This window comes from Anser anser (genome assembly GCF_964211835.1).
Source record: "Anser anser genome assembly, chromosome: 28".
Lineage (NCBI taxonomy): Eukaryota > Metazoa > Chordata > Aves > Anseriformes > Anatidae > Anser > Anser anser.
The window spans coordinates 3702524-3712849 of NC_139749.1; the positions used below are offsets into that span (position 1 = coordinate 3702524).

General features: G+C 69.6%; 4 protein-coding genes across 6 annotated transcripts; all 4 read left to right on the plus strand.

The window, feature by feature from the left end:
• Nucleotides 1–85: 85 nt before the first annotated feature.
• Nucleotides 86–2876, plus strand: ACKR1 (atypical chemokine receptor 1 (Duffy blood group)). The gene is made up of 2 exons (XM_083813248.1): nt 86–862; nt 1484–2876. The coding sequence occupies exons 1-2, from the start codon at nt 842–844 to the stop codon at nt 2402–2404; spliced, it is 942 nt and encodes a 313-aa protein (XP_083669374.1). The 5' UTR covers nt 86–841; the 3' UTR covers nt 2405–2876.
• Nucleotides 2877–3955: 1079 nt separating this feature from the next.
• LOC310887368 (serum amyloid P-component-like) lies at nt 3956–6128 on the plus strand. Its single transcript, XM_083813249.1, has 2 exons — nt 3956–4356; nt 4648–6128. The coding sequence occupies exons 1-2, from the start codon at nt 4221–4223 to the stop codon at nt 5265–5267; spliced, it is 756 nt and encodes a 251-aa protein (XP_083669375.1). The 5' UTR covers nt 3956–4220; the 3' UTR covers nt 5268–6128.
• Nucleotides 5907–7807, plus strand: LOC310887365 (serum amyloid P-component-like). Its single transcript, XM_083813244.1, has 4 exons — nt 5907–6127; nt 6385–6475; nt 6584–6753; nt 7051–7807. Exons 1-4 carry the CDS (start codon nt 6064–6066, stop codon nt 7644–7646), a joined length of 921 nt encoding a protein of 306 aa, XP_083669370.1. The 5' UTR covers nt 5907–6063; the 3' UTR covers nt 7647–7807.
• Nucleotides 7808–8189: 382 nt separating this feature from the next.
• DUSP23 (dual specificity phosphatase 23) lies at nt 8190–10317 on the plus strand. 3 transcript variants are annotated; one of them, XM_083813247.1, is made up of 5 exons: nt 8190–8529; nt 9293–9611; nt 9752–9781; nt 9868–10049; nt 10156–10317. In XM_083813247.1, exons 1-5 carry the CDS (start codon nt 8198–8200, stop codon nt 10181–10183), a joined length of 891 nt encoding a protein of 296 aa, XP_083669373.1. In that variant the 5' UTR covers nt 8190–8197; the 3' UTR covers nt 10184–10317. The 3 variants fall into 3 exon arrangements, with proteins under 3 accessions (XP_083669373.1, XP_083669371.1, XP_083669372.1); XM_083813245.1 differs by having other exon boundaries at nt 9345–9611; XM_083813246.1 differs by lacking the exon at nt 9752–9781 and having other exon boundaries at nt 8207–8529; nt 9345–9611.
• The last annotated feature ends 9 nt before the right edge of the window (nt 10318–10326 follow it).

The following is a 10326-nucleotide window of genomic DNA, read 5'->3' on the forward strand; positions in this document are numbered from 1 at the left end:
GGGATGCAGGACGAGGGGGGACAGGAGGGAACAAGGTGTGGGGGGGGACACACAGCTCACCCCAGTGCACGGTGTGAGGGGGGACATGTCTCAGCTCATTGCACACCCCATGGAGACCCCCTCAGCCCCAAGCCCCCAGCCCACCTCCTCAACCCCCTCTAAGGATGCTCCCACCAAGCACGAGGGTCCCCAGGGCCACCCGGTGCCACCAGAGCCCACTGGCACCCCACTGAGCAGCGGCACAGGGACGGGTGATTCAGCCTCTGGTGCCACAGGGTGACCCCAGGGTCCCCCGCAGGATCTGGCATCCCCTGGGCATCCCCCGCATCCTGCACCCACAGCGCCCATCCTGCACCCCAACACGGGGCTGGAGAGCCTGGGGCGGGTTTTTACACCCAGCAACAGGAGCGTCTGCATGGCCGGGGCACCGGTAAACAAAATTCCTTAATGAACTTGAGTCGCGCTGCCAAGAAATGATCATTTCCTGCTCGAGAAATTGCTCACGCTGGCAGCTCACCAGTTTTACCGGCAGCGGTGGCCGCCCGTTTCCTTCAGCCCTGGCGGAGGTGATTGCCAAGGTGGGGAGGGAGCAGTTACGGAGGCAGCCCTTATCTCGGCCCCGCAGTCCTTCATCCCCGTGGAGCCGGAGGAGCAGAGCCCGAGCAGGAGCGAGGGTGCACCAGTGTGCACAGCACCCACGGGAGAGCGTGCAAGGGTGAGCGTGCACCGGCGTGCAAGGGCGCCTGGTGCCCATCGGCAAGCACGCGTGGCTGAGCTGCGCCACCGCACGCGGCGGCATCGCAGCGCCTGGAGGAGCGGGCGCCGTCCCAGGGGACACATCATGGGCAACTGCATCCCAGTGGTGAGTGCTTCTCCCTGCCCCGCTGCTTCCCCCCCTTCCACCTCCTTCCCATCCCGCCGGGCGCTCGGAGCGGGCGGTTTTCTCTGAATTTCAAGGAGTAGCACCTCGAGGTGAGCCCGCTTCCAGCTTTCCCGCACGCCCATTGAGCTTTTCCCTTCCTGCACTGCCCCAGCACCTCCCAGCGCCCCCAGTGCCCCTGGCCAGCTGCGCCCAGACCCCCACGGGGCACCCCAGCACAGATCCCTGCCCATCTCCCCCAGCCCTGGTGGGTGCAGGGTGCTGAGTCTCGGAGCTGGGAAATGCTCACTTACAGACAGCACGGTCGGCTTCGCACCGACCTTGGAGGCTGTAAGAAAATTTGGGTTTTCCTGCACAAGCGGGGCTGGCAGGGCCAAGCCCACAGCCCCGAGGTATCAGCACTGGGCAGACCCCTGCGCCCAGGGTGTCCCTCCCCGATAAATGCCGCGCGTGGATGCCCCAGCTCCAGCTGTTCCCACGTACGCTTGGGTGGCAGCGCCAGGGAAGTACAACCCCCCCCCTCCCCGGCCATCAGAGGGGACATTTCGGGTGCCATCCCCCAGCCATCGGGGCACCTGACACCCCCCCCGATCTCCTTCTCAGAGCCCCAAAGTCCTGCAGAACGGAACCTTCGTGAACCTGCTGGACCTCCTGGGCAACTTCACCCTCAGCGAGGACTACATCGTGGACTACGCCGCCTCCGAGCCCTGCCACAACACCTACTGCCCCTTCTTCCAGCGCGCAGCCCCCGCTTTCCTGGCCAGCACCTGCGTCGCTGCCGCCCTGGCCACCGGCGCGCTGCTGGTGGCCTTGGCCAAGCGCCCCCACGCGTGGCCACACCACCGAGCGCTGGTGGCCCAGCTGGCGGCGGCGACCGGGCTCTTCGCCGCGGTGCTGCCGGCGGTGGCGGCGGGCATCGGGCAGGGCTGGCGGCTGGGCGCGGGGGCTTGCAAGGTCACCCAGCTGCTGTGGCACTGCAGCGTCTTCGCGCAGGGGCTGCTGGTGGCCAGCGGGTGCTGCAGCAGCGTCTGGAGCCACTGGGACCCCCGCAGCCAGCGCCTGGCCGTATCCATCTGGGTCGGGGCGCTGCTGCTGGCCCTGCCGGCTGCGCTCGCCGGCGGCACGGTGGCGGCTCCGGAGGTGAGCTGCATCCGCCGAAACGTCGACGTCCTCTCGCCCGCCTACCTGCTGCACCTGGCTTCCTGCCTCTGCGTCTTCCTGCTGCTGCCGGCCGCGCTGCTGGTGGCCGCGCTGGTCCGCGGGGGGCAGCGAGCGGGCTGGGGGCCCGGGGCCGGCGCGAGCTGGCTCTTCTTCGTGCTCTGGGTGCCCTACAGCGTGGGGCTGGCCGTGGATTTCCTCCTGCACGCCGAGCTGCTGCAGAGCACCTGCGGCATCTTCGAGCGGTTCGATTACGCCCTGGGGCTGTGCGAGGCGCTGGGGGTGCTGCACTGCTGCCTGGGGCCCGCCGTGCTGCTCGCCGCCGGGCTCTGCTGCCGCAACGTGGGCGCTGCCGGCGGCTTCTGAGCACCCCCGGCACCCCAAAAGCAGCAGCTGGACCCCGGCACCATCCCCAGGGGGCTGGCGGAGCCCAGCTGCCCATGGGTGACGTCGGTCCTCCAACACCCATGGGTGGCATTGTCCCCCCCAGCACCCTCCGCTCCTGGCCTGTCCCCACCAGCAGAGCCAAGAGAAAGCCTCAGCGTGGCCACCAACTCCATCACGCTCCTTCTTTGGGGTCACCACCGGGCTCTCAGCACCCGCAGCCACCCCGTTTGGGGCCAGACACCCCGATTTGCACAACAGCCATGTCCCCAGGGTGCCCCCAGCCCCCCGGGAGGGGTCAGCCCCAGCAGAAAGGGCAGCGGCAGCGGTGTTTTATCCCCACGGGCACACCAACGGGGGATTATTGACTCTCTCCCGACAAGCCAAGATAAACGCCCTGTCTGTGATCGCCCGGCGGAGATTATCTGCAATAAATGAGTCTGTCAGAGCTGCACACAGGGCCTGGTTTAATGGGGGGGGGGGGGGGGGGGGGGGGTCCCCAAAACCCATACTCCACACCCATCCTCACCCCCCGCTGCTGCGCACGCCGTCAGCTTCCAGTGAAAGCTGCTCGGCGCGGAGGTGGCCAGGATGAGGCCCTGGGGTACTGAGCAGGATGAGGCAGTGTTTCCTGAGGATGCCCGGCCCTGGCGAGCGCCGGCTTTGCAGCGACATCCATCACCTCCGGCCGGGCGGCACGCAGCGCGCCCGCCAGGCCGCGGGATGGAAGCGAGCAGCGGCCGCTCCTCGTGCCTTCAAATTAGGGGGAGACGTTAACGATGCTGGAGCCGCTCTCCGGGCTGTTAGCAGGAAGCCGGCTGATTTATGTCTGGCGCTGGAGGCATTTGGCCGGCGCTCATCCATTCCCATTAGGGACGGCCGCGGTCACGAGGCGCGCGGGGTGCCAAAGAGCCTGGCAAGGAGCTGGAGCAGCTCGGGGCGGGGGGGGGAGAGCAGGGAGGGGCACGGGGGCCCCAGCCACCCCCAGGGACCAGCACCCAGCACGCTGAGCCCCGAGGAGCTGGGGGTGTCCCTGTTAAAATAAGGGACATCGTGCCCAAAAAGGGGTTGGGCGCCCGCAGCCGGGTGCCGCCCGGTTTTGCCCCCCAGCACATCCACGCACGGACTGCGCTCCCCAAACCCGGACCCGATTCCCTCCCCCACCAGCACCCAGCCCTGCACCTTCATTGCCAAGCCCAATTTGCCCCCACGCAGCCACCCCGGTTCCTCCAGTGCCTTCAGCCAGCGGGCTCCGTGTCTCGGGCTGCCCCGGGGTGGTCGGGGACGCGTTTGGATGCTCGTGCATCCCTCCGGCCATCCCCACAGCAGTGAAATCCTCCCGCTCCCCGATCAGACTGAGCCCCAGCCTCAGCCACCCTCAGAGGAGGACACACGGACACCCTGGGAGGACACACGGACACCCTGGGAGGATGCTCAGCCCCTCGGAGGACACGAAGGCTGCAGCGGACCCTCGGCCTCTCGGGTTTGCCGCGGTTTCTTCTGCCACCTGCTGCCCACGGCTCCGGTCCCAGGCTCTGTCCCTTTGGCCTCAATGCAGGGATGGGGCCGGCAGACCCCAGGGACGTGGCCAAGAGCTTCAGGTGAGGGACAACGGGCGCCTTTGGGCTCAGATTTGGGGGTTTTACCCAGGGCTGCGGTGGCCCTAAGCTGCACCGGGGCACGCGCCCAGGGCACGGCTCCAGGGGAGCCCCGTGCCGGCGGTGACGCAGGGTCTCGCGGCCGCATGACAGCGTGAAATCACCCCCTCCGGGCCGTGCCCGGCTGCTGGGATTGGGGAATGCTGCTTCCCTCCCACCCACGGCAGCCGATAAACCCGTGGGCGCCAGCACCGACGGCCGCACCCAGCACCATGGGCAGGCTGCGGCTGTGGCTCGCCGTCCTTGCTGGCCTCAGCGGTGTCACCGCCCAGGAAGGTAGGGGGACATCGGGGGGACCAGGGCTGGCACCGGGGTGCAGAGCAGGGAGCGGGGAACCCTGGGGTGTGGGAACATGGTGGGGGGGGCAGCCAAGGGGGTCCCATCCAGATCCCCATCCCTGGGGACACCGCGGTGGCTCAGCCCCATCCGATGCCCCCAGCCACCTCTGGGAGCCCTCTGCTTTATGCCAGTGGGGCTGGGGGACGCTGGAGCACCAAAGGCACGGCGGGGACATCTCCCAGGGGGGTAGGCTGGGAGGCCACCACGTCCCTTCTGTCACCCCCCCAGACCTCTACCGAAAGGTGTTCGTCTTTCGGACGGACCCCAGCGATGCCTACGTGGTGCTGCGGGCGAAGCTGGAGCAGCCGCTGCTGAACTTCACCGTGTGCCTGCGCTCCTACACGGACCTCACGCGGCCCCACAGCCTCTTCTCCTACGCCACCAAGGCGCAGGACAACGAGATCCTCCTCTTCAAGCCCAAGCCCACCGAGTACCGCTTCTACGTGGGGGGCAAGTTCGTCACCTTCCGCGTCCCCGAGGGCCGCGGGGACTGGGAGCACGTCTGCGCCAGCTGGGAGTCGGCCACCGGCATCGCCGAATTCTGGCTCAACGGGAAGCCCTGGCCCCGCAAGGGGCTGCAGCGGGGCTACGCGGTGGGCGCCGAGGCCGTGATCCTGCTGGGGCAGGAGCAGGACGCCTTCGGGGGCGGCTTCGACGTCTATAACTCCTTCACGGGCGAGCTGGCCGACGTCCACCTGTGGGACGCGGGGCTGTCCCCGGACAAGATGCGAGCCGCCTACCAGTCCCTGCGCCTGCCGCCCGCCCTGCTGGCCTGGAGGAGCTTGAGCTACGAAACCAAGGGCGACGTGGTGGTGAAACCGCGGCTCCGGGAGGCTCTGGGGCGCTGAGAGCCCACCTCAGCCCCCGCTGTCCCCTCGCTGTCCCCATCGCTGCCACTGCAAGCCGCCCGCATGTCAAGGTGCCACCCGCGGGGCACAGCCCCTGCCTGGGGGACAGATGCCGTGGGGAGCTGGGGACACCCCCAGCCTGGCAGAGTCACCCAGGGGTGCCCCTTCCCTTCCCAACGCCCCCCCTGTGCTGCCCCGGTGACACCCAAGGTCGTCCCCTTCCCGTATATATAGATAAATAAAATAAACCAGCAGCAACGTGAGAGCTTCTCCGTGCGAGGCTGACGGGTTGGGTGTGAGCAGAAATAAATTCCTGGGGATGAGGGGGGTTAAAGGGGGGGGGGGGGGGGGCTTTTGGCAGCTCCCTAGGGCTGCGGGACATGTCGGGGGGCTGTAGCAGTAACCCAAGGGCTGAACCCAAGGCATGGATCCACAGGGCCGGCACACACCTGGAATAGCAGGAATGATTTGGGACGGGCACGTGGGGCTCGGTGCAAGCCCCCAGGGCCACGTCCCCTGTCCCCACGCATGTCCCCAGGCTCCCTGCCAGCCCGCCGGGGCCACGGCCCCTGAAGCAAACCAGTCCCCAAAGGCGTTCAGCAAACACCCCCGCAGCCGCGGCGGTCAGTGCCCCCAAGCACTTGGTGACAAAGGTTGGGGGCAGGCATCACACCACAGCGCTGTGCTCCCCGTCCAGGAAGGGTTTCGGCCCCCAGGGACGCGGCACGGTGGCTCTCGGTTCCCCCTTGTCCCCCACAGCGGTGCCGGTGGCTGGGTTCGGTGGGTGCGTGGGGACATGGGGACACCGCGGCTCTGCCTCCTCGTCCTTGCAGGGCTCTTCGGCCTCGCTGCCCTGGAAGGTAGGGATGGAGGGGCTGCGCCAGGAGCCCCCCTGGCTCCCACGGGGATTGGGGATGGGGTGGGGGGTGCAGGGGGGCATGGAGCGGTGGTGGCCGCGGGGGGCTCAGCACCACAGAGCAGCGGGGGGCAGGCAGTGGGGATGCAACGCTGGGCACCGCAAGAGGTGGCACGGGGGGACGCGGGGCTGCCCGTGGGGGTGGCAGGGGGCTTGGGGACTCCCCCCACCCAGCCCTGTCCCCGTGTCTGGGTGCTGCAGGAAAAATGACCGCCTGGATCCAGCCTTACCCGCCGGCACCCACCATGTACCACCAGCTGATGCTCTCCTGCGAGGTCACTGGGGACGCCAGGTAAGGCGCCCCCCCCCCCCCCCCCCGCCCTCCGGCACACGTCCCCCCCACCCCACAGCTCGGCCACCCCCAGGGTGTCCCCCCACACCCGGGTGACACCCAGCTCAGCGTCAAGGAGTTCCTGTGGGAGAAGGAAGGGAGCCGCGACCCCCTGCAGAAGGGCCAGAGCAACGTCCTCATCTTCAAGCCCTTCAACGAGTCCCACCTGGGCACCTACACCTGCACGGCCACCGGCCCCCTGGGCACCGCTGTGGCCACCTACGACCTGTGGATAGACGGTAGGCCGGGGAACGAGGGGACAGCTGGGGACAAGCTGTCACCGTGCGCCCCTGTCGCCCTGCATCAGAAGCCCGCGTGGGGCTGGTCTCGGCGGTGGAGGCCACCCTGAGGTCTGATGGCAGAGGCCACCTCAAGGTCTGGTGGTGGAGGCCACCTCTGGGGCTGGCGGTGGGAGCCACCCTTGGGTCCGGCGGTGGCCTCCTTGCTGCCACTTCACGACCCCGTTTCCCCTGGGGAGATTTGGCCGGGTGCCTTCCCCACGCCAGGAGCAGCCACCTCTTTATCGCCTCTCCCAGACCTGGCAAACCAAGTGTTCGTGTTTCCCCGGGAGACCAAGGGCTCCTACGTGCTGGTGCGGGTGAAGCCGGAGCAGCCGCTGCTGAACTTCACCGTGTGCCTGCGCTCCTACACGGACCTCACGCGGCCCCACAGCCTCTTCTCCTACGCCACCAAGGTGCAGGACAACGAGATCCTCCTCTTCAAGCCCAAGCCCACCGAGTACCGCTTCTACGTGGGGGGCAAGTTCGTCACCTTCCGCGTCCCCGAGAGCTTCTCGAAGAGCGAGCACGTCTGCGCCAGCTGGGAGTCCCCCAGCAGCATCGTGCGCTTCTGGCTCAACGGGACGCCGTGGCCCCGCAAGGGGCTGCAGAAGGACTACGTGGTGGGCGCCGATGCCGTGATCACGCTGGGGCAGGAGCAGGACGTCTTCGGGGGCGGCTTTGACGCCCGTCAGTCCTTCGTGGGGGAGATCTCGGACGTCTACATGTGGGACAGGGAGCTGACCACCGGCGAGGTGAGGGCCGCCATGTACAACAGCCCCTCGCCCGCCCCCATCTTCGGCTGGAGGAACTTCCCCTACAAGATCCACGGCGAGGTGTACCTCAAGGGATGACGCCCGGGCCAGCCCTGCCGTGCCCCGAGTGAGCCGTGATTGCCACCGGGGTCGCGTGTCCCCATGTCCCCACGTCCCCCTCCCCATCCCCACCGTGTAACCCCCCACCCCCCTCCCCGTAACCACCCGGCACCAAATAAATGAAGAAATGGGGCTGAAAAGCAGCAGTGGCGGGGGATTTTATCCCTGGGGGGGCCGCCGGAGAGGTGCCCCCCCTTGTCCCACCCTGGGGACAACCCCAACACGTCCCCTCCGTGAGGCCGAAGCAGGGCTGAGCTGGGGCTTCCCAACCCACCGGGGGCCACCAGGGTTGGGGACAAAGAGGGGGGGGGGAGGACGGAGATGGCAGCTGGGTGGGGGCAAAACACCGGGAGGGGGCAACCGGGGGGCAGCCCCGCTGCTGGGTACCCCCGGTTGGTGCAGCCCCAGCGTCCCGGCACCACGGGGGATGCAGAAACGGCGCAGCCCCGGCGTCCTGGTGTCCCTTGGGGGGGCGGGGGGGATGAAGCCCCCGTGTCCTGGTGTCCCGGGGGGGCAGCCCCGGTGTCCCCATGTCCCGTGGGGGGGGGCAGCCCCGTGTCCCGGTACTCCCCGGGGGGAGCAGCTGCGGAGAACCCCCGGTGTCCCGGTGCCCTGGGGGCTGCAGCCTCGTGTGCCGCTGTCCTGGGATTTCAGCCCCGGTGTCCCGGTGCCCCCGGGGGACGCAGCCCCGGGACCCCGGGCACTGCAGCCCCGGGCCCCCGCCGCGTCCCGGTCCCCCCGCTCGGTTCAGCCCCGCTGCATCCCCGGGGCCCGGAGCTCGGCACCGCCGCCGCCTCCCGGTGCCTGCGCCGCTCAGTGCAGGCGCTGCCGGACCCCGCTCCGCCGCCGAGCGGCACCCCCGGTACGGCGGGGCCCGGGGGGGGGGGTTCCCGGGGCCGTTCGGGAGGGGGCCGGGCCGGGGCCGATGCGGGGCCCCCGGCGGGAGCAGGCCGCAGGGCCCGGCCTGCTCGGGGGCGGCCATGCGGCGGGGGCGGGCCTGGGCGCGGCGGGGGCCCGGGGCCGGTTGGGGCCGGGACAAGGAAGGGGGGGCTTGGGGGGGCCGGGCCCGGTTGGGGGGATTCGGGGGGAGCCGGCCCGGGGGCCTGGGGGGCTTGGGGGAGGGGGGGGGGTGGAGTTTGGCCCGCGGGTTTGGGGGGGGGCAGGGTTTTGGGGGGCTGGGGGGGGCTGGCAGGGGACTGGGGGGGCCCGGGCTGGGGGGGCCCAGAGAGCCTGGCCAGGGGGCTCTGAGGGGCCCGGCCGGGGGTCCTGGGGGGACCTGGGCTAGGGGTGTTGGGGGCCCTGGGTGGGGGGGTCCTAGGGAGCCTGGTCGGGGGCCTGGGGGGCCTGGCCTGGGATCTTGGGGTCTGTCTGGGGGGGCCCTAGGGGGCATAACCTGGGGGTCCCGGCCCTGTGGTGCTGGGGGGTCCTAGGGGGCATAGCCTGGGGGTCCCGGCCCTGTGGTGCTGGGGGGTCCTAGGGGGCATAACCTGGGGGTCCCGGCCCTGTGGTGCTGGGGGGTCCTGGCCGGGGGGTCCTAGGGGGCATAACCTGGGGGTCCCGGCCCTGCGGTGCTGGGGGGTTCTGGCCAGAGGTCCCCTGGTTTTGACCAGGGTTCCCCGGCCCAGCCCCGTCCCCAGGGCGCGTGGCAGCGCCGGCCCACGGTGCCGCTCCCCGCAGGCGATGGTGGAGCCCCCCAACTTCTCGTGGGTGGCGCAGGGGCGGCTGGCGGGGCTGGCCATGCCGCGGGAGCCGGGCCATTACCGGTTCCTGCTGGGCCAGGGCGTGCGGCACCTGGTGTCGCTGTCGGAGCGGCCGCCCCCCCACCACGGCTGCTGCCCGGCGGTGCAGCTCCACCGGATCCGCGTGCCCGACTTCAGCCCCCCGACGCCCGGGCAGATCCAGAGCTTCCTGCAGCTGGTGGAGGAGGCCAACGGCCGCGGGGAGGTACGGCCCGGGGGGTGACACGCAGGGGGTGATGCCACAGGGGGGTGGCAGTAGGAGGGAGGTGACGCCGAGAGGGAGGTGATGCCAGGATGGGGGTGATGCCAAGAGGGGGGTGATGCCAAGGGGGTGATGCTGTGCAGGTGACACCAGCATGGGGTGGTGATGCCAGGGTGAGTGACACCAAGGTGGAGGTGACACCAAGAAGGAGGTGACACCAAGAGGGAGGTGAGGCCCTCCTCACGGGTGCGCTGGCCAGGCGGTGGCGGTGCACTGTATGCTGGGGCACGGCCGGACGGGCACCATGCTGGCCTGCTACCTGGTGAAGACGCAGAAGTTGAGCGGCGGCGACGCCATCCGGGAGATCCGCAGGCTGCGGCCAGGCTCCATCGAGACGCGGGAGCAGGAGCAAGCTGTGATCCAGTTCCACCAGCGCTTCAGGTAGGTGCAGCCCCCCCCCGGGGGGCTCCCTGCGCCGATGGGGTCACGGCAGGCACAGCTGTGGGGTCTGAAAGCCCAAATTAAACACGGATCTGCCTCGCTACAGCGCTGGAAAGGATATCGAGGAGGCGTGAGCAGGAGTTTCTCCCCGAGCAGCGTGTGCCGGACGGAGTTCGAAGGAGATGCTTGCTCTGATGCGCTGGGGGAGCCTTGCCCAGCCCTGCGGTGCCGCCGTCCGTCCCGTCCCCCATTAAAGGACTTTCCCATGGCTCCTTTC

Coding starts and splice junctions, on each gene's coding strand:
- ACKR1 (XM_083813248.1), top strand. CDS start 842: ATGGGCAACTGCATCCCAGTG. Junction 863..1,483: donor TGGGCAACTGCATCCCAGTG/GTGAGTGCTTCT, acceptor TCTCCTTCTCAG/AGCCCCAAAGTCCTGCAGAA.
- LOC310887368 (XM_083813249.1), top strand. CDS start 4,221: ATGCTGCTTCCCTCCCACCCACGGCAGCCGATAAACCCGTGGGCGCCA. Junction 4,357..4,647: donor CGGTGTCACCGCCCAGGAAG/GTAGGGGGACAT, acceptor TCACCCCCCCAG/ACCTCTACCGAAAGGTGTTC.
- LOC310887365 (XM_083813244.1), top strand. CDS start 6,064: ATGGGGACACCGCGGCTCTGCCTCCTCGTCCTTGCAGGGCTCTTCGGC. Junction 6,476..6,583: donor GAGGTCACTGGGGACGCCAG/GTAAGGCGCCCC, acceptor CACCCAGCTCAG/CGTCAAGGAGTTCCTGTGGG. Junction 6,754..7,050: donor CTACGACCTGTGGATAGACG/GTAGGCCGGGGA, acceptor CGCCTCTCCCAG/ACCTGGCAAACCAAGTGTTC.
- DUSP23 (XM_083813247.1), top strand. CDS start 8,198: ATGTCCCGTGGGGGGGGGCAGCCCCGTGTCCCGGTACTCCCCGGGGGG. Junction 9,782..9,867: donor CATGGGGTGGTGATGCCAGG/GTGAGTGACACC, acceptor TGCGCTGGCCAG/GCGGTGGCGGTGCACTGTAT. Junction 10,050..10,155: donor CAGTTCCACCAGCGCTTCAG/GTAGGTGCAGCC, acceptor GCCTCGCTACAG/CGCTGGAAAGGATATCGAGG.